This window comes from Archocentrus centrarchus, chromosome 23 (genome assembly GCF_007364275.1).
Source record: "Archocentrus centrarchus isolate MPI-CPG fArcCen1 chromosome 23, fArcCen1, whole genome shotgun sequence".
Lineage (NCBI taxonomy): Eukaryota > Metazoa > Chordata > Actinopteri > Cichliformes > Cichlidae > Archocentrus > Archocentrus centrarchus.
Genome location: NC_044368.1, coordinates 971681 through 998000, shown reverse-complemented (window position 1 = coordinate 998000; position 26320 = coordinate 971681). Strand labels below are relative to the sequence as shown.

The 26320-nt window shown below is 42.8% G+C and overlaps 1 protein-coding gene and 1 long non-coding RNA gene across 4 annotated transcripts in view; one reads left to right on the top strand and one right to left on the bottom strand.

Moving 5' to 3' along the window:
• Positions 1–26320, top strand: part of LOC115773686 (NLR family CARD domain-containing protein 3-like) — a 72290-nt gene that overhangs the window by 28748 nt on the left and 17222 nt on the right. The window contains exons 3-5 of one of the 3 annotated variants that reach the window (XM_030720548.1): positions 13880–13993; positions 14180–14415; positions 14537–16322. In XM_030720548.1, coding sequence (XP_030576408.1) covers positions 13880–13993; positions 14180–14415; positions 14537–16322 — 2136 coding nt within the window. Of the gene's footprint in view, positions 1–13879; positions 13994–14179; positions 14416–14533; positions 16323–26320 lie in introns of all 3 variants that reach the window. The other 2 variants (XM_030720546.1, XM_030720547.1) reach the window with 2 other exon arrangements.
• Positions 421–1683, bottom strand: LOC115773698 (uncharacterized). The gene is made up of 3 exons (XR_004019115.1): positions 1501–1683; positions 793–885; positions 421–692 (listed from the first exon to the last, which is right to left on the bottom strand). It is a non-coding gene; the product is annotated as an uncharacterized LOC115773698 (long non-coding RNA).

Genomic DNA, 26320 nt, shown 5'->3' with positions numbered 1-26320 from the left:
ATAAAATAGCAAAAAACTATACACATATACATAAAGATGCTTAAAAGAAAGATGCTTAAGTAAGCATACAGGCTGAATGAGCAGCAACTGAAACAGTTTATTTTGAACTGTAACAAGTAGGCACTCTAGCACTGTAACATTTTTAAAAAAAAACGTGATTTAAGTAGTTATATATGGAGGACAGATTCTGACATACTTGGCAGTAAACATAGAAATAAATAAGTAGCTTGATGAAGTAATCCATGTGCCAAACATTGCATCCAACAAAAAAAATAAGAACTTTACCAACTTATTTGATAATACAGTGCAACAGTGCAAAAAAAAAAAAAAAAATCAAATTAAAATATGATAGTAAGTTAAAAAAATATATTAAATGAATACACAATATGAAAAAACATAGAAATACAAGTAATGGCATAAAAAAAAAGAAACCAGACTGAGCATCAGCCTCTGAATGAAGTCAAAGGTGTTTTTTAGGCATTTTGAACAGTCAGGATGGAGGGCACAGGTCAGTCCAAATATGAGGCAAACAGCATGATCAGTGTCAACCATGACAATTGTACCTTCCAGAATGATAACATGCTGGATGGTTCAAGGTGAAGAGCATTCGGACCTGGTTGCTGACTGACTTCAGGAAAAACAGGCAATAATCCCACAGGAACCTGGGTGAAGTCTGCCATGGCATCTGAATCCTGTGGATATTAAGAAAAAAAAAAAAAGAGAAAAAAGAATGGGGTGAAAATCTTGATTTCCAAGTGCAGAACCTCTAACAAACCAAACTGCAATACGTACAAAAGAGGCATTGTAGAAGTCTCTTTCATCACCTCCGAGGAAAACCGAGAGACATCGCAGGACAGCAGTCCTCATGGCAACAACATCATTAGTCTACAAGAAGGGAAAAACAATAAGAGTAAGCAAAAGCATCTTCTGAAGAAAATGAATCACATTCTTCACAATTAGTGATACAAAATAATTGTTCAGCTCGTTGAGAGCACTTATTTAGTGGAATGCATTGCATTTTTTTTTTCCATGCTTCCATGTCCAGAGCATTATAAGCAAGCAAAGTCGTAAAAAAACAAAGAACGGCTCCCACTGGCCACTTTTCCACCGACGGGGTTCTGGTGCCAGTATTTGAATCGTTCAGCAGTTTTTCCACACGAAGCTTGTTCCTGAACGTCACATTACCCTCCATGACCGAGTGAAATTAAGGCTACACGAATGTTAGCAGGCCTGGTTTACGCTTACAAACATGCTAACGTGCTGCATTTGAAATACAGGTAATCAATGTAAAGAGCTCTTATCATGGACAAAACATTAAAGGCTCTCAAGTAAAATACAGTACATGGCAGTTTTAGCTAATATTGGCCCCATAAGCCCATGCTAACATTAACATTAGTCTGCAAATACGTTTATGCATCAACATGCAAAACTAGCCTGTAACAATACATTGAATAATAAAGTCATACATGACACATGAAAATATGAAGATGAACAGCTCACCTTTAGAGAAGATTAGCTTTTTCCAATGTGTAAGTCCACAGGGTTTCTGGAAGCTTCCCGCACTTCTGTACTGCGCATGTGCACTGCTGAACTCACCCCAGCATTCACTCCAGTAACAAAAATATTCAAGTCCAGTTTACACACTAGAACTTAGTCTTGTACCTTTCTCAGGCTAAACATGTACATTACTCACATTGCTTGAGTTAAATCAACAGTATAGTGAGACTTAAGTAAAGCACACAAACGTAATTTAAGTAAGAATAGGTATTACCTTTTAGAGTGTATCTGCTCTAAGTCTAGATGCCATTTTATGGGTAGTCTTCTAATGTCCCATTTTCTGGAAGGCACCATGAAGTTTGCTGCCTCAGTCACATTTACTGTCAGGTCCTGGGCCGTTTGCCCAGCATTTTGTGTTTTGGTTTTTATTTTCCTGAGTTTTAGTCCCCAGTTTGTTTTGATGTCCTGTTTCCTTCGTCCCCGTCTCCCCTGTATCTATGGTCTTGGGTCTGCTTTGTCATTTTTTTTATGTATCCCTGGTGTCAAGTCTGCGTCTTTGTTTCCCTCGTCATACTTCCTGTTTTATTTTGATAGTCGTCCAGCCCCTGTCTGTTGTATTCAGTTTTGCTTCCCCTGGTCTCGTCTTAGTTATCAGTGTCACCTGTGTTCTCACCTGTTTCCTCTTCCCTCATCAATCCTTTTGTGTATTTAAGTCCCGTGTTTTCACTTTCTGTTGTTGCATTGTTTGCTTCCTGGCTGTGAACCCTCCGGTCCCTGAATGCAACAGCTGGGACGATGTTGTTCAGCCATTGTCAGCCATGATTCCACACCCCCGTCATCTGAGGCTCCGCCCCCCACGCCAAAACAGGGCCATAAGTTTGAACCAGAAAAAAAAAATCTGAAAGTGCAAAAGAAAAAACTTGAATCTGAAAAGCAGTTTAGAATTTTTTTTTCCAGTTTCACATCTTTTTTTTTCACTTGCAAAACCTTTTTTTTCCTGTTTAATTTTTTTTTTTTCGGGTTCAAAATAAGAAGAGAGACAGAGATTAATAATAATTAATGATTAAATGCAGAGTGGAGTATAAACAGAGTAAAAGGAGGTGAATAAGAAGAAACAGTGCATTATGGGAACCCCCCCCCCCAGCAGCCTAGACCTATTGCAGCATAACTAAGGGAGGGTTCAGGGTCACCTGATCCAGCCCTAACTAGGGATGCACCGATCCGATATTCAGTATCGGTATCGGTCCGATACTGGCTGAAATTACTGGATCGAATATCGGAAAGAAATAAAATGTAATCCGATACATTAAATAACGTTTCGCTCACATTAGCTGCATTACAGGGCTCAGTCGTCTTCTTCTTCTTGTGGGTTTGCAGTTGACCAAACCAGCTTAGAGCTGCATTACCGCCACCTACTGGAATGGAGTGGGGGATCAGGAGTTAGAAAACAACCCCCTCAGAATCCTCCGTCACTGCGACGGATTCCCTTTGACACTGAGCGATCATCGCTGACATGTTTTTCCGCCTCCACCGCTCTCTGCCTTGTTGTGTTCTGCCTTGTTTGTGTGTTGTGCTCGCTGTGCTGAAAATCAGCTGTTATTTTTTTCTCCACTTCAGCTCCCGGACATACTACTAGCGAGCGCAGCTATTAGCACTGGTGACCGTCCGGTACCGGAAGAACCCCTTCCCCGTCAAAATATTTTTGATACTTTAATCGCTGATTTGTTACTAAATATAGACCTGCAGTAGAATTGTATTTAGGAGAATGCTTGTAAATAAAGCATTACAAGATTGCACTCACGCAGCCCCTAGTTTTTCATGTGAACACTGATGACACAACAGCAGCAGTCAGCTGATTTATGTGCAGTCTGTCTGCACAAGCGGAAAGAGGCGGAGCCTTTACATTAAACCTTTACTGGGAAACAGCTGGAGGTCCTTCATCAACCACCTGATCAGTAAGTGAAGAAAAGAGAACTTTGTAGCTGCTCCATCCACCCTGTTTGTTTCACACAGGGAAAAACTGCAGTACGGAAGTTAAAATATGCAGATGAACTGTTAATACGAAAAAAGTATTTCTTATCCAGTTACTTGGGTAATCAATAAAATTGAATACACAATTGCTAAAATAATCGATAGTTGCAGCCCTAATGAAATTTGCAACATGCCATAAGCATCACCTTCTCACATAGGATTCAGGTGATAGTTATTGTTGTAAGTAAGTAAAGTTTATTTATATAGCGTTTTTCACAGACAGAAAAGCGCTGTACAATAATTAAAACACAATATCAACCCCCCCCCCCCCACCCCCAGAAAACACTATGTTAAAAACATAACATTACCATATAAAAGAAAAAGAATAAAAATAAAGTCAGAAACCAGAAAGCCTGGTTAAACAGAAAAGTTTTCAACTATTTTTTAAATGATGCCACAGAGTCAGCTAAATGGAGCTGGAGTGGTGAACAGTTCCAGAGCTTTGGTGCCACTGCCTAAAAAGCTCTGCCCACCCTGGTCCTTAGTCTTGTATGTGGGACAACAAAAAGACTTTGATTTTGTTGTGTGAGACTGTTGACTTCTTTTTTTTTTAGGTTTTTAAATGCCTGGATCAATTTTAAATATCGGATTTATATCGGTATTGGCCGATATCCAAATGTAAAATATCGGTATCGTATCGGACATAAAAAAGTGGTATCGTGCCATCCCTAGCCCTAACTATAAGTTTGATCAAAAAGGAAAGTTTTAAGCCTAATCTTAAAAATAGAGAGGGTGTCTGTCTCCTGAATCCAAGCTGGGAGCTGGTTCCACAGAAGAGGGGCCTGAAAGCTGAAGGCTCTGCCTTCCATTCTACTCTTTTTTTGTTTCTTTTTTTTCTTTTTCTTTTTTTTGGCCACAGCGGCTTTATTGGCAGTGCACTAAGACAGGAAATAGGGGAAAGATTTAGGGGAACACACACGGGCAAATCCGTGACAGGCCAGGAGTCGAGCCTGCACCACCAGCACTGAAATGCGGCAAATGCATGTGGTCGCCTGTTCCTCCAGTGAGCTTCCCGGGCGCCCCCTCCATTCTTAAGTATCCTAGGAACCACAAGTAAGCCAGCAGTCTGAGAGCGAAGTGCTCTGTTGGGGTGATATGGGACAATGAGGTCTTCGAGATAAAATGGGGCCTGATTATTCAAGACCTTGTAGGTGAGGAGAAGGATTTTAAATTCTATTCTAGATTTAACAGGGAGCCAATGAAGACGATGACTGCATGGTTCTTTAGTGCAGTGCATCTTTGCTAATGTGGACTTTCCCTCTGTAGGACTAGTAACATGGTTCTTTTGAACCTGTTGGTGTGTTTTTTTTAGTTTATTTTTGTGTGGTTAGCACATTTGCCTTGGGTACACTTCCAGAGCAGTCAGGTGAGTAACCAACTTGCTGGGGCCTTAACTAGGTTGCTGGGTTAAGTGTTTAGTAACCCCTCTTTGCAGATGATGTGGTCCTGTTGGCTTCATCAGGTGGTGGCCTCCAGCTCACAGTGGAACAGTTCGCAGCCGAGTGTGAAGCGGCTGGCATGAGAATCAGCACCTCTAAGTCTGAGGCCATGGTCCTCAGCCAGAAAAGGTGGAGTGCCCTCTCCGGCTCAGGGACGAGTTGCTGCCCCAAGTGGAGGACTTCAAGTATCTCAGGGTCATGTTCACAAGTGACGGGAGAAAGGAGCAGGAGATCGACAGATGGATCAGGGCTGCTTCTGCAATGATGCGGATGCTGCACCAGTCTGGCCATCTGGGAGGGGCTCAGAGTAGAGCCGCTGCTCCTCCACATCCAAAGAAGCCAGTTGAGGTGGCTTGGGCATCTGATTAGGATTCCTCCTGGTCGCCTCTTGGGTGCGGTGTTCCGGGCATGTCCCACCAGGAGGAGGCCCTGTGGTAGACCCAGGACACGCTGGGGAAATTATATCTCTCGACTGGCCTGGGAAAGCCTTGGGGTCCCTCCTGATGAGCTGGAGAAGGTGGCTGGGGAGAGGGAAGCTTGGGCTTCCTTGCTTAGGCTCCTGCCCCCGTGACCCGGCCCCGGATAAGTGGAAGAGAATGGATGGGTGGATAATCTGCATGAAGACTAGGGTTCATGAAGTCAGTAAGTTTGGGTAGGCAAGTAAGTAGAGGGGGGTTCCATTTTAGTTGAGTGACATGCTGTTGATACATTAGTTTAGCTTGAGCAATGCTCTTTCTTCTTTCTATCCCTGGACCTTAGATGGAATCATGGTAGGGATAGAGGAATTTGTTGCATCATGTAAATGCTTTCTGGATTGTATTAAAGACCAGTTTTTGGGAGTTGCAGATAAGTCTTTTGAGTGGTCTTGAAAGGCCAAGACTTAAGTCTTGGTCTTCCTATTGTACAGAAAGCATAAGATTTTGAGCAGCAGTTGGTTGAAAAAGGTATATGGGTGGCTGAGCACAAGTAAGCTGATCAGTCATGAACAGCTCCACCTGTTCTATTAGAATAGAATAGAATAGAATGCCTTTATTGTCATTATACAGGATGTACAATGAGATTGGAGGGCCACTCCTGTTCAGTGCCATGTAACAGAAAATCAAACTCTCTAAAATGAAAATAAAAATATTATAAAAATATTATAATCTAGTGTAATCAATATGATCAAGAGATATACAGAAAATAAACAATGTGTAAAATATACAAAAAATAGAATGTATAAAAATATATACATACATACCTACATTGGTGCATCTGTACATTGTAAGAAAGTAAATGTGTGTATACATATAATAATGAAGATGATAAATATTGCACCTGGTGAATGAATATTGCACTAGTGAATGAATACTGGATATTACACAATATAGGAATGTTAGATATTGTTCAGTATGAATAATATAATATTGCACAGAGATGTGGGTGTTGCACAGTTACAGTGGGGGAGTGTGTGAGTTCAGGGTGGTGATTGCTCTGGCGAAGAAACTGTTCCTGAGTCGGTTTGTTCTGGCTTTGATGCACCTGTAGCGCCTGCCAGAGGGCAGCAGGTCAAACAGGTCAAAGCCAGGGTGTGAGCTGTCCTTGATGATGTTCCTGGCTCTGCTGATGCAGCGGGAGGTGTAGATGTCCATCAGGGAGGGGAGAGGGCAGCCAACGATTCTTTGTGCTGTCTTGACTACCCTCTGAAGCCTGACCCTGTCTGCCTCAGTGCAGCTGCCGTACCATACTGTGATACAGTACGTCAGCAGGCTCTCAATGGATGAGCGGTAGAAGGTCAGCAGGAGGTTTGAGTCCAAGTTGTTCTTCCTGAGGACCCTCAGGAAGTGAAGTCACTGCTGAGCCTTCTTGATAACAGCTGTGATGTTATCTGACCAAGAGAGATCAGCAGAGATGAGGACACCAAGAAACCTGAAGGTGTGGACCCTCTCCACACGCTCGCCGTTGATGTAGAGGGGAGCTGGGTCAGTCCTGTGCTTCCTGAAGTCGATGATGATCTCTTTGGTTTTCATGGTGTTCAGTACCAGGTTGTTCTCTGAACACTAGGCTGTCAGCTTCAGGACCTCCTCTCTGTAAGCTGCCTCATCTCCCTTTGAGATGAGTCCGACCACTGTGGTGTCGTCAGCAAATTTGACGATGAGGTTGTTATTGTGGGCCGGACTGCAGTCATGGGTGTAGAGGCAGTACAGGAGGGGGCTCAGCACACAGCCCTGTGGGGAGCCAGTGCTCAGTGTGCGGGTGGAGGAGCGATGGGGGCCAAGTCTCACAGTCTGGGGCCGGTTGGTTAAGAAGTCCTTGATCCAGGAACATGTGAGAGGGGGGAGGCCCAGGGTGTGCAGTTTGGTGGTGAGAATGTCCGGGATGATTGTGTTGAACGCTGAGCTGTAATCCACAAAGAGCATGCGAGCGTAGCTCTGCTGCTGCTCCAAGTGGCTCAACACAGAGTGGAGAGCTACAGCGATGGCGTCCTTTGTGGATCTGTTTGCACGATATGCAAACTGATGGGTGTCGAAAGTGGGGGGGCAGATGGTCTTTGATGTGCTGGAGAACCAGCCTCTCAAAGCACTTCATGATTACCGGTGTGAGGGCCACAGGGCGGTAATCATTTAGGCTGGTGACAGATGACCTTTTGGGCACGGGGATGATTGTGGCTGTTTTTAGGCAGGGGGGGATGACTGCTTGGGCCAGGGAGAGGTTGAAAATCCTGGTGAGAATCAGGGTGAGCTGGTGGGCACACGCTCTGATCACCTTGCCAGGTACTCCGTCTGGTCCGGCAGCCTTCCTGGGGTTCACTGCCAGGAGCACGCGCCGTACCTCAGGACTGGAGCAGATGGGTGGTCCTGAGGCATCTCAAAGCGAGCAAAGAAACAGTTAAGTTCCTCTGCTAGTGACACACTCAGGTCTCCTGCAGTCACATCACAGCCTCTGAAGTTTGTGATGTTCTGAATGCCCTGCCACACCTCCCGTGTGTTATTGCTGGACAGATGGGACTCTATCCTCCTCCTGTAGTCCGTTTTGGCTTTTTTAATTCCTCTTTTCAGGTCAGCTCGAGCAGCACTGTACAGAGTTCTGTCGCCTGACCTGAAGGCAGCATCACGGGTTTTTGAGGAGTGAACGGACCTGGCTGTTCATCCAGGGTTTCTGGTTAGGGAAAACCCGGATGTTTTTGCTAACAGTCACATTTCCGATACAGAACTTAATGTAGTCCAGTACCGTCCCTGTGAATGCTTCTAGGTCCTCGTGTTCGAATAAGTCCCAGTCTGTGTATGCAAAGCAGTCCTGTAGGTCGGAGAGTGCGTTTTCAGGCCAGGTTGTAATGGTTTTTACAGTAGGCCTGGCTCTCCGTCTGAGGGGGGTGTATGCTGGGGTGAGCAGCAGGGAAAGATGGTCGGACTGGCCGAGGTGGGGGAGGGGTTTGGCTCTGTAAGCGTGCTTAATGTTGGAGTAAACATGGTCAAGAGTGTTCTCCCCTCTTGTGGAACATTTGACATGTTGGTGGAATTTCGGGAGTACAGTCTTTAAGTTGGCCTTGTTAAAGTCTCCCGCGATAATAAGAACACCGTCGGGGTGGACCCGCTGCTGTTCGTTAATGGCGTTCAGCAGGAGAGAGAGCGCCATGCTAATGTTAGCATCGGGAGCTATATACACAGCTGTGACGATCACTACTGTTAGCTCTCTGGGTAGAAAAAAAGGCCGACATCTTACAGACATGTACTCGAGGTCTGGGGAACAATGTTTGTCTATGATTGTTCCGTTGTTACACCAGTCCTCATGCACGTAAATACAGAGACCCCCTCCCCTGCTCTTACCGGAGTCCTTGGTCCGATCTCCGCGTAGCAGAGTGCGGCCTGCTAGCTGCACGCTAGCATCGGGAATGTGGGGGTTTAGCCAGGTCTCGGTGATAATCATTACACAGCAGTCACGAACATAGCGATTTACAGCCAGCTCTAACTCTAGGTTGTCCATTTTATTTACCATGGACCTGGCGTTGGAGAGATACAGGCTCGGCAGAGGAGGTCTGTGTGGTTGGCATTTCAGCTTCAGCATAAAGCCGGACCTGCAGCCCCGCTTCTGTTTCCTCTCTCTCCGCCGTCGGCGGCGCCTTCCAGACCCGATAACAATCCACGGAGCACCCGGCGGTCTCGCTATAGCGTCTGGGATGTTATGAGTGTAGTGAAAATCACTCGATACTGATATCTTGTGCCGGTAGCCAATGTCCACAAGATCCTGGCGTGTGTAGCAGTTGTTTGCAGAGACAAATGCACCAAAACTAACAAATATGAAATACAAGAAGTACAAAAAAGAGCACCGAAAGGAAGAGCCGTGAGCCGCTGCGTCTGTGCGCGCCGCCATCTTCAGGACAATTGGGTTACCTTTGAGCACCAGAGCTAATCATGTTGGCATATCTATGACATGGAAATGCAAAAGTGTAAGTATGTTAAACAAAAGGTAGATGAGCACCTGGAGTGGTGGCCTAGGGGAGAAGAAGAGGGTTCATCACTGAGAGGACCCTGGTTCAAATCCTCAGGCTGGCATCACTGTGGGTCCCTGAGCAAGCCCACCCCCCCAGGTTGCTCCCCGGGCGCCCTTTGGCTGCCCCCTGCTCCATGCTGTGCTGTGTGTACTACATACTCCATGTGTGTGATGGGTTAAATGCAGAGAATGAATCTCACTGCATGTATATGTATGTGACAAATAAAAGCTCTTTCTTTCTTTCTTTCACCTCCAATATGAGTTTGAACAAGTAAAGACAGTTGTTTAGAATTTGGATTAGAGTTGGCAGATGGTAAGTTTTCTGCTATGTTTTGCTGAAGGAGGGATTCAGAGACAAGTAAATAACCAGTCTTTTAATTGGCATGTGTGCACCTCCCTTTTTGTCATGGCCATGTGGCCCAGTTTGTTACATTTTATTGATGCTATCTGGAAATGTTCGGCTCAACCTTGGGCCTACTACCTCTATGCTATGTTTATCTACTCCCATTGACTTTGAAAGTCAAACAGGACTTGGGTTTATACATTTAAATGTTTTAAGTCTTGTTTCTAAAATCAATATGGTCGTGATAATGGTAATATCTGACTATCTATTTCAGTTGCTCAAGTTTGTAAAGCTCTGAAAAATACTCATGACAAAAATTCTGGAGGTCCCAATAATCTTGAACCTTATCGCTTAAAGATCTCAGCAGATGTTATTGCAGAACCAGTCACTTATCTTTTTAATTTGAGTCTTCAGTCCAGCTTTATGCCTAAAATCTGTAAAGCTGCCTATGTTCTCCCACTGACAATTATCGTCAAGTCACTAAATTTTCAGTGCTGGCTAAAATCCTTGAATCTCAGGTAAATCTGCAGCTAAAGCAGTTTTTATCTCATAATAATATTCTAAGTGACAGTCAGTCTGATTTTAGAACTAGGCACAGTGATAAATGATTTGATATGTGCCCTAGACATGAAACAGAATTGCATTGCTTTATTTGTGGATCTGTCTAACGCGTTTGACTAAGTGGATCATAACTTGCTGCTGATATTAATGCTTGTTTTGGTCCTAATGTTGTTGAGTGGTTTTGAAATTATCTGGTCAGTCAAATTCAGTCTGCCTAAGTACAGGGCCATAAATCTGATTTTATTGAGCTTTTAAAAGGTGTCCCACAGGATTCCATTTTGGGGTTTATTTTATTTTCTGTTTTTATAAATGATTTGTGCAAGAACATTTTAGCAAAAATGGTGATTATACTGTTATACACACATGCTCTCTCTGTAGGGCAAGTAGTACATGAAGTTCAAATTGCATTTTGCTCATTACAAACTGCTCTGCTGGATTTAAAAATGGTTTTAAATGTTCAGAAGACAAAATTTATGGTCTTCTCAAAAGCTCAACCACAGGGGTTTGAAAATATTAGCATTTTTACATTTGATGGCAAAAACATTGAAAGTGTACATGCCTTCAAGTATCTAGGTATTAGTAGGTGACACGCTTCTCTTTAATGTACACATTGCAAATCTTATTGAGAAGCTCAAAATGAAGATTGGTTTTTACTTTAGAAATAAATCTTCCTTTTCTGCTAATGCTAAAAAGAGTTTGTTGCTCTATAAAAAAGCCCTCCGTAAAGCTAGGACATCTTACTATTCATCATTAATTGAAGAAAATAAGAACAACCCCAGGTTTCTTTTCAGCACTGTAGCCAGGCTGACAAAGAGTCAGAGCTCTGTAGAGCCGAGTATTCCTTTCACGTTAACTAGTAGTGACTTCATGGATTTCTTTACAAATAAAATTTTAGACATTAGAGAAAAAATTATTCATAACCATCTCAAAGATTATTCTTCATGTTCGGCTGCTTTCAGCACTGCTGGTATTTGTTTAGACTCTTTGGCTCCAGTTGATCTTTCAGAGTTAACTTCAATAGTTACTTCCTCCAAACCAGCAACATGTTTATTAGATCCCATTCCTACCAGACTGTTCAAAGAAGTCTTTCCAATTATTGATGCTTCAATCTTAAAAATGAACAATCTGTCTTTATTAGTTGGCTATGTACCACAGGCCTTCAAGGTGGCTGTAATTAAACCTCTACTTAAAAAGCCATCACTGACCCAGCTGTCTTAGCTAATTATAGGCCAATCGCCAACCTTCCTTTTCTCTCAAAGATTCTTGAAAGAGTAGTTGTAAAACAGCTAACTGATCATCTGCAGAGGAACGGTTTATTTGAAGAGTTTCAGTCAGGTTTCAGAATTCATCACAGTACAGAAACAGCATTAGTGAAGGTTACCAATGATCTTCTTACAGCCTCTGACAGTGGACTCATCTCTGTGCTTGTCCTGTTGGACCTCAGTGCAGCTTTGATACTGTTGACCATAACATTTTATTACAGAGATTAGAGCTTGCTATAGGTATTAAAGGTACTGCACTGCAGTGGTTTGAATCATATTTATCTCATAGACTCCAATTTGTTCATGTAAATGGGGAGTCTTCTTCACACACTAAGGTTAATTATGCAGTTCCACAGGGTTCTGTGCTAGGACCAATTCTATTTACATTATACATGCTTCCCTTAGGCAGTATTATTAGAAAGCACTGCATCAATTTTCATTGTTATGCAGATGATACTCAGCTTTACCTATCAATGAAGCCAGATGACACACATCAATGAGTTAAACTGCAGGAATGTCTTAAAGACATTAAGGCCTGGATGACCTCTAATTTCCTGCTTCTAAATTCAGATCAAACTGAAGTTCTTGTGCTCAGCCCCACAAATCTTAGAAACATGGTGTCTAACCAGATACTTACTCTGGATGGCATTACTTTGGCCTCCAGTAACACTGTGAGAAATCTTGGAGTCATTTTTGACCAGGATATGTCCTTCAATGCACATATTAAACAAATATGTAGGACTGATTTGTTTTGGATTAGGCTGGACTATTGTAATTCATTTTTATCAGGCTGTCCTAAAAGCTCTTGGAAAAGCCTTCAGCTGATTCAAAGTGCTGCAGCTAGAGTACTGATGGTAAATGGTAAATGGACTAGCTCTTATTTATATTGCTTTCAGGCCCCTCTTCTGTGGAACCAGCTCCCAGCTTGGATTCAGGAGACAGACACCCTCTCTATGTTTAAGATTAGACTTAAAACTTTTCTTTATGATGAAGCTTATAGTTAGGGCTCGATCAGGTGACCCTGAACCCTCCCTTAGATATGTTGCTATAGGCCTACGCTGCTGGGCGGTTCCCATGATGCACTGTTTCTTTTCATTAGTTAAGTCCAGTTTTTATCATTTGAAGCAATTGGCATCAGTAAAAGCATTTCTATCTAGGCAGCATTTTGAAACAGTGATCCATGCTTTTATTTTATCTCGACTGGATTACTGTAATTGACTGTATTTTGGAGTCAGTCAGTCGCTACTCTCACGTCTGCAGCTGGTTCAAAATGCTGCTTCACGACTTTTGATGAGAACTCAAAAGAGAGAGCACATGACCTCTGTCCTGGCCTCACTTCACTGGTTGCCTGTACATTTTAGGATTCATTTTTAAATTCTTATGTTTGTTTTTAAATCTTTGCACAATCTTGCCCCGCCTTACCTCTCTGAGCTTCTTCACCACTACATACCTTGCCGGTCTCTCAGGTCAGCAGACCAGCTGCTCTTGGAGGTACCAAGATCAAGAAGGAAGCTCAGGGGGGACAGGGCTTTCTCTGTTGTTGGTCCTAAGTTATGGAATGACTTGCCTTTGCAGGTTAGAGCGGCCCCTTCACTGTCCACTTTTAAAGTTCGTCTTAAAACCCATTTTTTTCCCTTGGCTTTTAACTCCAGCGGGATCTAGTTTTAAACTGTTTTTTGTTAGTTTTTCTTTTTGTTTTTTTTTTGTTTGTTTTTGTTTGTTTTTTGTTTTTTTGTTTTTTTTTCACCTGAAAGAGTTATTAAATTGTTATTTATTTGTGTTTTAATGTACAACACTTTGTGTCAGCTGTGGTTGTTTTAAAGTGCTTTATAAATAAAGATGGTATGGTATGGTATTCACCTTGTGTACTTTGTTTATACTTCAAGCTGCATTTAATCATTAATTATTATTAATCTCTGGCTCTCTTCCACAGTGTGTCTTTTGTCCTGTCCTCTCCCCCCCCTCCCCTCAGCAGATGACCCCCCCTCCCTGAGCCTGGTCCTGCTGGAGGTTTCTTCCTGTTAAAGGGAGTTTTTCCTTCCCACTGTCACCAAGTGCTGCTCATAGGGGGTCGTTTAGACTGTTGGGTTTTCTCTGTATTATTGTAGGGTCTTTACCCACAATAGTAAGCACCTTGAGGCGACTGTTTGTTGTGATGTTGCTCTATATAAATAAAATTGAATTGAATTGAACTGAATAAATGTGAAGCAGTTCAGAGCCCAACAACACAAAGATGCACAAGATCAACGTGTGATTTATTCTGTTTGTGTTTCCAGAGCTCAGCAGCACAGACACAGAGCAGAGTCTCCAGGATCCAGCTGTGTGTCTATGAATCAATCCAGAAAATCTCTTCCAGACTTCAGTGATGAACCTGGACCCCCACACACAAAGTAAGAGACTGTTTCTGCTGAACTGAGCTGATGGTCGGCTCACAGCAGGAAGAACAATGTTTTAAGGAAGCAGAAATATAATGTCACAAAAGTGTGATCTGTTCCAGAAAACTATGAAATTTGCTATTAAACTTTAGTATTTCTGACTTTGTGTTTTGTCAGAATAATTTTTCTTGGTGTCCACAGAGAGAAGAAGAGGAGTCGTGTCTGTGTGGAGGAGCCGCTGTCCTGCTGTTCTTTGTGTCAGGACGTCCTGAAGGATCCGGTCTCTACCAGCTGTGGACACTGGTTCTGCAGACAGTGCATCTCCTCATACTGGGACCAGTGTGCTTCATCAGGAGACTCCTCCTGTCCCCACTGTGGGGAAAGATCCAGAACCAGAGCTGGACTGCAGACAGCCAGTCAGAGCAGCTGTGGACAAAGTAAGACTGAACATCTGTCTGCTGATGGACTCATTTCTAAAAACTGGACTTCTTGTTGTGTTGTTGACACATTTCAGAGTTTCTTTCTCCTTAGTCTCAGTGTTTTTCTGTCTTTCAGCAGATGCTGGTCTGCAGGAGGTTTTAGAGGAACATAAGATCAGTCTGAGGAGGAGATGTGAACGTGTGACTGAAGGAAGTGATCAAACAGGAAGTGGAACCCTCCTGAACAGGATCTACACTGAGCTCTACATCACAGAGGGACAGAGTGAAGAGGTTCATACCCAACATGAGGTGAGGCAGCTGGAGACAGCTTCCAAGAAGAAGACCCTCCATGACAGACCAATCAGGTGCCACGACATCTTTAAAGCCTTCCCTGACCAACAGAGACCCATCAGAGTGGTTCTGACCAATGGCGTCGCTGGCGTTGGAAAAACCTTCTCAGTGCAGAAGTTCAGTCTGGACTGGGCAGAGGGCTTGGAGAACCAACATGTCAGTGTGGTGATGCTGCTTTCATTCAGGGAGCTGAACCTGATCAGAGATCAGCAGTACAGTCTTCTGGAGCTGCTCCATGTTTTCCATCCAACATTACAGAAGGTCCCAGCAGAGAAGCTCGCTGTCTGGAAGCTTCTGTTCATCTTTGACGGCCTGGATGAAAGCAGACTTTCATTGGATTTCACCAACAGGAAGCTCGTGTCTGATGTCACACAGAAGTCATCAGTCAGCGAGCTGCTGACAAACCTCATCGAGGGGAAGCTGCTTCCCTCCGCTCTCGTCTGGATAACTTCCCGACCTGCAGCAGCCAATCGGATCCCTCCTACATGTGTGGACAGGCTGACAGAAGTACGAGGCTTCACTGACGCCCAGAAGGAGGAGTACTTCATGAGGAGATTCAGTGATGAAGAGCTGTCCAGCAGAATCATCTCCCACATAAAGACATCCAGTAGCCTCCACATCATGTGCAGCATCCCAGTCTTCTGCTGGATCACTGCTACAGTTCTGGAGCACATGTTGACCACAGAGCCGAGAGGAGAGCTGCCCAAGACCCTGACTGACATGTACTCACACTTCCTGCTGGTTCAGATGAAGAGGAAGAAGAACAAGTACCATGAGGGACATGAGACGAGTCCACAGGAGCTGATGGAGGCTGACAGGGAAGTTCTTCTGAAGCTGGGGAGGCTGGCCTTTGAACATCTGGAGAAAGGAAACATCATGTTCTACCAAGAAGACCTGGAGCAGTGTGGTCTGGATGTGACAGAGGCCTCGGTGTACTCAGGAGTTTGTACAGAGATCTTCAAAAGGGAGTGTGTGATCTTCCAGAAACCAGTCTACTGCTTTGTTCATCTGAGCATTCAGGAGTTTCTGGCTGCAGTCTACATGTTTCACTGTTTCACCAGCAGGAGGACAGAGGAGCTGGAGAAGTTCCTGGGGAAAAAATACAATCAGTCAGCTCTGGATGATTTCCTGAAGAGCTTCACAGAGAAATCCCTCCAAAGTAAAAACGGCCACCTGGACCTGTTTGTTCGCTTCCTTCATGGCCTCTCTCTGGAGTCCAACCAGAGACTCTTAGGAGGTCTGCTGGGTCAGACAGAGAACAGTCCAGAGATCATCCAGAGAGTCATCAACAACCTGAAGAAGATGAATACTTATAATGCTCCTGACAGAAGCATCAGTATCTTCAACTGTCTGATGGAGCTGAACGACCTCTCAGTACATCAGGAGATCCAAGAGTTCCTGAAGTCAGAGAACAGATCAGAGAAGGAACTCTCTGAGATCCAGTGCTCAGCTCTGGCCTACATGCTGCAGATGTCAGAGGAGGTTCTGGAGGAGTTGGACCTGCAGAAGTACAACACATCAGATGAGGGACGACTGAGACTGTTTCCAGCTGTGAGAAACTGCAGAAAGGCTCTGTGAGTCCAGATGTGATTAACATTATAAATCAGTGTAGATCAGTTCTTCAGATATTTTCACTGTAATGTTCTCATTGTTCTTCTGACAGTGTTCCACTTTTTTATTGCAAACATTACATCAGTTTGATTTCTTTCACAGATGTTGTTGAGCTGTTTCAAACTCCATGAAATGTTTTTAATGAAGAATTATTCTGATGATTGAATTTTATATGTTTGTAGCTTCAGCTGCAGCAGCCACTGTGGCCACACAATGAGGAGATAATACTGAACACTGTCAGTGATTTAGTTTCAACAGAATTATTGTTTCATGTCGGTCAGATCAGCTGAGCCACTGAAGAGTAAACTGTCAAACAGGAAGTCTTCAACTGTTTCTCATTACATGCAGGAAGTAAATATAAAGTGTCCTCTTTATAATAACTTGTTTTCTATTATGTGTGTCATCACAGACTTTCTAACTGTTGGCTCGCAGAGCCTCACTTAGAAGTGGTGGCCTCAGCTCTGAAGTCCAACCCCTCCCATCTGACAGAGCTCAACCTGAGCTTTAATTCCCTGTGGCATTTGAAAGGAAACAACTGCCTGCAGGATTCAGCAGTGAAACCTCTGTGTGACGGTCTGGAGAGTCCAAACTGCAGACTGGAGACTCTGAGGTCAGTTCACTGAGACTGTTGTTTTTTCTGAACGTATTTCAATACTTTGAACTATGAAATAATCCCCTATAACCTGATTCCAGTGCTGTAAGATGGGTGATAGGGATGCACCCATCCAGCCTTTTCCAGTTCCATTATGATACCTCTTCTTTGGGTGTCCAGGAGTTGATTTTCAGTGAGGGATTGTGCGTACTTAACATAATGTAATCAGTTCCTCTAAATCCACCAGGAAAATCCTGCACACTCTCACAGGGATCTAATATTCAGCCCAACACTGAACCAGTGAGGAACCAGAGTCAGATCTAGCCTGCTAAGTGAGGGTGGGCACCTAGAAATATTAATTCAGTTCAATTCAATTTTATTTATGTAGCACCAAATCCCAACAAACAGTCACCTCAAGGTGCTTTTTATTGTAGGTAAAGACCCTACAATAATACAGAGAAAACCCAACAGTCTAAACGACCCCCTATGAGCAGCACTTGGTGACAGTGGGAAGGAAAAACTCCCTTTAAGAGGAAGAAACCTCCATCAGAACCAGACTCAGGGAGGGGGGGTCATCTGCTGAGGGGAGGAGGGGGAGAGGACAGGACAAAAAGCACACTGTGGAAGAGCCACAGATTAATAATTAATGATTAAATGCAGCTTGAAGTATAAACAAAGTACACAAGGTGAATGAAAAGAAACAGTGCATTATGGGAACCGCCCAGCAGCCTAGGCCTATAGCAACATATCTAAGGGAGGGTTCAGGGTCACCTGATCCAGCCCTAACTATAAGCTTGATCATAAAGGAAAGTTTTAAGTCTAATCTTAAAAATAGAGAGGGTGTCTGTCTCCCGAATCCAAGCTGGGAGCTGGTTCCACAGAAGAGGGGCCTGAAAGCTGTCCCTATCAGTACTCTAGCTGCAGCATTTTGAATCAGCTGAAGGCTTTTCCAAGAGCTTTTAGGACAGCCTGATAAAAATGAATTACAATAGTCCAGCCTAATCCAAAAAAAAATCAGTCCTACATATTTGTTTAATATGTGCATTGAAGGACATATCCTGGTCAAAAATGACTCCTAGATTTCTCACAGTGTTACTGGAGGCCAAAGTAATGCCATCCAGAGTAAGTATCTGGTTCGACACCATGTTTTTAAGATTTGTGGGGCCAAATACAAGAATTTCAGTTTTATCTGAATTTAGAAGCAGGAAATTAGAGGTCATCCAGGCCTTAATGTCTTTAAGACATTCCTGCAGTTTAACTAATTGATGTGTGTCATCTGGCTTCATTGATAGATAAAGCTGAGTATCATCTGCATAACAATGAAAATTGATGCAATGCTTTCTAATAATACTGCCTAAGGGAAGCATGTATAATTTAAATAAAATTGGTCCTAGCACAGAACCCTGTGGAACTCCATAATTAACCTTAGTGTGTGAAGAAGACTCCCCATTTACATGAACAAATTGGAGTCTATGAGATAAATATGATTCAAACCACTGCAGTGCAGTACCTTTAATACCTATAGCAAGCTCTAATCTCTGTAATAAAATGTTATGGTCAACAGTATCAAAGCTGCACTGAGGTCCAACAGGACAAGTACAGAGATGAGTCCACTGTCAGAGGCTGTAAGAAGATCATTTGTAACCTTCACTAATGCTGTTTCTGTACTGTGATGAATTCTGAAACCTGACTGAAACTCTTCAAATAAACCGTTCCTCTGCAGATGATCAGTGAGCTGTTTTACAACTACTCTTTCAAGAGTCTTTGAGAGAAAAGGAAGGTTGGAGATTGGCCTATAATTAGCTAAGACAGCTGGGTCAGTGATGGCTTTTTAAGTAGAGGTTTAATTACAGCCACCTTGAAGGTCTGTGGTACATAGCCAACTAATAAAGACTGATTGATCATTTTTAAGATTGAAGCATCAATAATTGGAAAGACTTCTTTGAACAGTCTAGTAGGAATGGGATCTAACAAACATGTTGCTGGTTTGGAGGAAGTAACTATTGAAGTTAACTCTGAAAGATCAACTGGAGCAAAAGAGTCTAAACAAATACCAGCAGTGCTGAAAGCAGCCGAACATGAAGAATAATCTTTGAGATGGTTATGAATAATTTTTTCTCTAATGTCTAAAATTTTATTTGTAAAGAAATCCATGAAGTCACTACTAGTTAAAGTGAAAGGAATACTCGGCTCTACAGAGCTCTGACTCTTTGTCAGCCTGGCTACAGTGCTGAAAACAAACCTGGGGTTGTTCTTATTTTCTTCAATTAATGATGAATAGTAAGATGTCCTAGCTTTACGGAGGGCTTTTTTATAGAGCAACAAACTCTTTTTCCAGGCTAAATGAGCATCTTCTAATTTAGTGAGACGCCATTCCCTCTCCAGCTTTCGGGTTATCTGCTTTAAGCTGTGCGTTTGTGAATTATACCACGGAGTCAGGCTCTTCTGATTTGAAGCTTTCCTTTTCAGAGGAGCCACAGTATCCAAAGTTATACGCAGTGAGGATGTAAAACTATTCACAAGATAATCGACCTCACTGGGAGCAGAGTTTAGGTAGCTGCTCTGCACTGCGTTGGCACTGAAGAGCATAACAATGAAGGAATTAGATCCTTAAACTTAGTTATAGCACTTTCAGAAAGACTTCTACTGTAATAAAACTTATTCCCCACTGCTGTGTAATCCATTAAAGTAAATGTAAATGTTACTAAGAAATGATCAGACAGGAGGGGGCTTTCAGGGAATACTGTTAAGTCTTCAGTTTCTATGCCATATGTTAGGACAAGATCCAGAGTATGATTAAAGTGGTGGGTGGGCTCCTTTACATTTTGAGAGAAGCCAATTGAATCTAACAATAGATTAAATGCAGTGTTGAGGCTGTCATTCTCAGCATCTACATGGATGTTAAAATCACCCACTATAATTATTTTATCTGAACTGAGCACTAAATCAGATAAAAAGTCTGAGAAATCAGACAGAAACTCTGAGTAGGGACCAGGTGGACGATAGATAATAACAAATAAAACAGGTTTCTGAATTTTCCAGTTAGGATGGACAAGACTAAGAGTCAGGCTTTCAAAAGAATGAAAACTTTGTCTGGGTCTTTGATTAATTAATAAGCTGGAATTGAAGATTGCAACTAATCCTCCTCCTCGACCTGTGCTTCGAGCATTCTGACAGTTACTGTGACTCGGGGGTGTTGATTCATTTAAACTAACATATTCATCCTGCTGTAACCAGGTTTCTGTAAGGCAGAATAAATCAATACGTTGATCAATTATTAAATCATTTACTAATAGGGACTTGGAAGAGAGAGACCTAATGTTTAATAATCCACATTTAATTGTTTTATTCTTTGGTGCAGTTGATGAAGCTGTATTATTTATTGTTTTTGAATTTTTATGCTTAAATAGATTTTTGTTGATTTTAGCTTTGTTTTTTGGTTGTTTGGGAGCAGGCACCGAGAACAAGAAGACTTTATTTGTCATTATATGTAAACATATAAAGAAATTTGCGTTCCAGAACACCATCCAAGAGAAATACAAACAACAGAAACAAACAGGGGGGACAGGTGTCTGAGGTCATGCAGCCGTTTTGCCGGCGCTACCTTTAGCAGGAAAACAGAAAGAGATACACTGGGATAGGTAGGTTAAAAAAAATCATCTGGTACTGTGTTCATTATGAACACCTGACGAGGTTATAAAAAACACCTCAGCAAAGCAGCAGCACATTTAAAGCCTGGAGAGCACTAGCGTGGGTAGGGGAGGGGCTGCCAGCGGAGACGAGCAGGATACTGTGATGGACACACAGCTTCCAGACCAGCAGTTCATGATGATGTCCATGATAAGATGGTACAGTCAGCCTTGGTTGCCAGGATACCAGTTCATACAGGTCACAACACGGGGGGGGGGGGGGGGGGGGGGGGGGTGAAGAGCATCTGTTTACAAACATCTCCAAGAGACGATTTAGACAGACAGCATCCAAGGCCGTCTGGGAGCCAAATTCTAAATACTGCAATTGTTTTGGTTCAGGCCATCATAACTATTTGCTGACAGACCTTACAGTTTTCTGGTTAACTCTCAGAAGTCCAATCATCCGAATTTGGTTCTACTCCACTACTCAGAACAGAGACTCCAACACTCCTGCAGATGTAATCCACTTCGATTCAGCTCTACTGAGTCTGACTGAGTTCGTACTGTTTCTGCATCCCTCATCCCTTACTAGGGCCTGAACAGCTGCCCAGAAACCAGGTATCCCCAGGTCCAATCCTGGTATTAATATATATGCCATGCCGACACAGTGCAGCCAGGATCGTTATCTTCCATCCCCACAGGAATCCATAACATAGCCAGCCGGGTGTGTAGTCGGACCGGAGGAAAGAGGTTCCCCTTCTCCCAATCTCCTCGTGATGAGAATTTGACCATCAATAGTGTTGAGAGACCAGCTGACCAGATCCATAATTTAATTTCCAGTTCGGGGATGTGTGAAGAGACGCTCTAAGCAGCGAAGCAGCAAAAAGCAGGGGTAGATAGGGAAGGTTGGGGAGAAGAGAAAAATGCGTCCGTCTCCACCGAGATTCTGTGGGGATGGGGTTTTGGGGGGATGGCAGGAGGAGAGAAGCTGCAGAGAGGCGTGTAAGACTGCAGCTCTGCTTCCTGGTCTCAACCCTGGGTAGTCAGTTTTTAGGAGGGTTAATAAATTTGGCCAGATTTCTAGAAATGAGAGCTGCTCCATCCAAAGTGGGATGGATGCCGTCTCTCCTAACAAGACCAGGTTTTCCCCAGAAACTTTGCCAATTATCTATGAAGCCTACGTTGTTTTTTTGGACACCACTCAGACAGTCAGCGATTCAAGGAGAACATGCGGCTAAACATGTCGCTCCTGGTCTGATTGGGGAGGGGCCCAGAGAAAACAAACAGAACTCAGAGAGTGAGAGTGAATGGCACTCCGTCTGATCAGGTCTGTTCCTTCACCGGCTCCCCACAAGGATGTGCTCTGTCACCTCTCCTGTTCATTCTTTATACAAACATATATCGCAGCAGCAGGAGGACAGATTCATTTTAAGGTATGCAGATGATTCAGTTATTGTTAGTCTGCCAATGGGCAGTGAAACTCACCACAGTCCAGTTGTTGAGGACTTTGTTCAGTGGTGTGATGCATCTTTTCTGCAGATGAATATCCAAAAAACTAAGGATATGCTCAGTGATTTTAGGAAACTCACTCAGGCACAGGAACTCACTGTTATAAAGGGTCAGGTGGTAGAATGTGTCGAACCATATAAATATCTCAGCACAATTATTGACAGTACACTGACTTTTAAAGCAAACTGTGAAGCCGTATTTATAAAAGGGAATCAGCATCTTCATTGCCTCAGGACACTGTCATCTTTTAATATTGACAAAACACTGCTGACCTTGTTTTATCTGCTTTTATTGAATCGATTTTTAATTTTAGTGACCTCCGATTGGCGTAACCGGGTGTCATTACTGCCGACGTGAATAACGATCTTACCAAATCTACGATTAGCCTTAGCCAGCAGTTTCAAATTTCCATGAATGTCGCCTGCTCTGGCCCCTGGAAGACATTTGACTATGGTCGCCGGTGTCTCTAGCTTCACGTTTCTCAAAACAGAGTCGCCAATAACCAGAGTTTGTTCCTCGGCGGGTGTGTCGCCGAGTGGAGAAAAACGGTTAGAGACGTGAACAGGTTGGTGGTGTACCCGGGGCTTCTGCTTAGGACTACGCTTCCTCCTCACTGTCACCCAGCCAGCCTGCGATGCAACCTCACGATGTGATACCACATTGAGAGCCAACACCAAGTGACAGCGGCACCAAGGGCAACTTTGGTGAAATAACAACAAAAGATCAGAGTAGTCAACTAGTAACCTGCAGGTTACTATACCTGTTCAGAGGCTCACTGCTTTAAGATGACTGTTGGTCCCTGATCCCTGAATACAATGAGCAGAATGAACAGCTGAACTGAAAAAAAAAATATCAAAAACACATGCTGGTTCCAGTCCATATAGAGCAGCTATATGATGGTTTCTCAAGGTGAAGAACAGCTGTCAACATTTGCACTTTGATTTTCTATCAGAGCAGAACAGTTAAATCCCACACAGGCCAGTTTTCCACCATCGGGGTTCTGGTGCTGGTGCCAGTATTTGAACTGTTCCACAGTTTTTCCAACACGAACGCACTCAGTACTCAGCCGAAACATGGGTTCAACTCGTGCCCTGCAAGCTAGCTGGTCTCGAGCCAAGAACGCGTGACAAAAGCAGCAGAAGGGTGTGACTCTGCCATCTCAACGTAAATTTTTCTACCGCTGTTTCACTGCATGGTGTGTATTACATGAGAAAAGCATTGCAATTGGGCTCTAAGGCTGAACTTGCTGCTTTGTATCAGTTCATATCACAGATAAAAGGACACAAAGTGCGTACTTGTCGTCTTGCTCTAATCGCTGTCTGTGTTTCCTTCTGTGCTGCACACAGATGCTGCAGTACTTTGGTTTGGAGTGTTTTTTAGTTTGGAAAGGGGAGCGTGTGCTCGCACGTTTGTGCACTTCGGCTTCTGTGTCCAGCCGAGGACCCGTCCACACTCATACGTAAAGGATCAGTTCACAAAGCACAGTGGAAACGCAGGCCTGTTCTTAAGCCTTTCACCGCTTCATTGAAATCGACACCAGCACTGCACGAGCACCGGAGCGGTGAAAAAGTAGCAACAGAGACGGACCCTATGCAGAACCTCACAACAAGAACTGCTCAGCTTTTTCTGTCAAAATGCTTGTTACAAATACTGCTCTAATTAATGCTGTTACAGTAAAAGCAAAGCTGCAGTAAAAGCAAGATGAAAATAATCAAAAAAGTTTAAACTGTTCATAATAACAATCATCAACAGATTCATCAACCAGCTTTGAGCAGCTCATGTGTGCATGTATTTTACTTGTTGCTCTGAGTTCATCAGATCTTACAAATAGTGAAAACAACTTTATTTCTATTTGGGTGGGTGCCACTCCACACTCTCCACCCAAACTAGAACCAACCTAGTGCTAAACAGGTGCTCAAATGCATTGCAGATGTGGATCCACATCTGCTGTCTCAGTAAGAATTGGAGTTCTCTCTGCTCAGAAAGTCAGAAAGATGTGCAGCTGAAGACATGCACAAATAGGCCACTGCTAAGAACATGCACAGCTAATGCTGACATTATTAAGGTGAGGCAACAGTCCAACAAAGGAGAACATGTGATAGTGTGCAGAGGTGCTCATGGCAACAAGTACACACTAGCATGTTTAGCTCAGTTACTATTGATGGCTCTTCTGCAACATGTTAACAAATTATTGCATCATCTGTAACTTTGTTAGACTCTCATTTGGTTTGTTTAAATAAAGTTGGGAGAAGTGAAATGAAGTTCTATTTTTATTCAGATTGGAGTGCTGCACTTTGACAGAGGTTGACTGCGCAGCTCTGGTCTCTGCTCTGAAGTCCAACCCCTCCCATCTGAAACATCTGGACCTGAGTAGAAACGACCTGCAGGATTCAGGAGTGAAGCAGCTGTGTGGTTTTCTGGAGAGTCCAAACTGCAGGCTGGAGACTCTGAGGTCAGTGCACTGACTGCCTGTTAGCTCTGTAAGTCTTAAAAGTCTTTATGTCCATGCAATTATTTGGCTTTTTTTGTGCTGCTGGCAGATGATCATATATCAGGTGCAATTCAAGGTTTATGGGCATAAATGAGACGTTACTGTTGTGAAATTAAAACAATAGGATGCTTTCATAAACAGTTACAGGCACATAAATGCTACAAATGAGTCATTTTAGCTCTTAATTAGATCATTGCTAAGCAAAGTGATTGTTTCACAATAGCTCATATATAACAGAAATTTATAATACTTATTAAGAGCTATATGAATGAGTAAGAGTGTTAAATATTTACATGGATGTACTGTATATAAAAAATATATATAACTGATTGTTATAACACACTATAAAAATCAATACTCCTGGCAAGGTATAGTTAATTATAACTTAATTAATAAAGATAATATAGCAAGGGAATGTGTATTATTTATGTATTCTGCATATATGTATATTTCTGACTGTTTAATCAGAACAGATATAAAAGATGAGCAAGTTAGGCGTGGGAATTAATAAGCAATTGCTTCCTTCTATTCCTTTTCGGAAAAAAAATTGTCACTGATTACATGTGAACTTGATTTTTATGCATATTAACTTGTGTTATTTATATTTTCGAAATAAAGATTTTGATTGATTGTTTGAAAGAAGCTTCAGGGGCCTGAGATTTACCTGTGTGACCAGTTTGGTTGCTCAGCTCCTGATTGTCTATAAGGAGTTCGTGGACAGTTCATCCATAAAGCTATAAATTTCATTTTGATAATGTTTCCTGTTTTATTTTCTTAAATTTAGTTTGTCACCAAAGATATTACATTTGTGTACGATGACATTTGTTGATGGAGAAATATTTCTTTGTTTTTTTCAGTGTGACTTAAAAAATGTGAGAGAGAAACAGAGGAAATCAAATTTACAGATGCAGAGCTTCAAGTATCTGTTTCGTATTGATCCAGTAAAAACAGTTTGATTGAAGTCAGCATCATCTTTTTGATCTGTGAAGGCAAGAACAGGTGTTTTAATGTTGTGCTGACATTTGAATGCTGTGTATAGGTTGATATGATAATGATCCACAATAACAGAAGGACAGAGTCACTCTGCTTATTTTAGAGAAAAACTTTCTGATTAGGACACAGTGATGTTACATTCAAACCTGAACACATCTGACTGAATTATCAGTGATTCTATCAATGCATTTTTACTAACCCCCCCCCCCCCCCACACACACACACACACACACACACACACTTACTGGTTTGTACTGAAGTCCAGCTTTTGTTATTTGGGGGCTGCAGGGTCTCCTTCATTTGCCACAGCTCTCTGCTTCACCCCACCTGGTGGGACTCGCTCTGTAAGTGTGACTGTGCTGTGACTCCAGATGTTTCTTCAAATCTGACGTAGTGTTTTTGAAGCTAGATAGCACTTTGTCTCCAGCACAGAGCGCACAACTAACCTTGATGTTGTCATCTTCAGCTGACACAGATTACAATAGTGTCTGTATTTCAGCTAGAAAACGCGCATCTCTCTCCTCCCTCCATTGTTTACGTTTGTGTTGAAAACGGGACTTAATTGTCACATCGGCCAGACGTCACTCCTTGAGATGTTTGAAGAAAGCAAAAATATATCTTTGAACTGAGGAAAATGACAAAAATAGTAACGCAGTGACTTAGATAAGTAACTTTAATCTGATTACTGGACTGCAAATAGTAACGCATTAGATTACTCGTCACCAAAAAAAGCGGTCAGATTAGAGT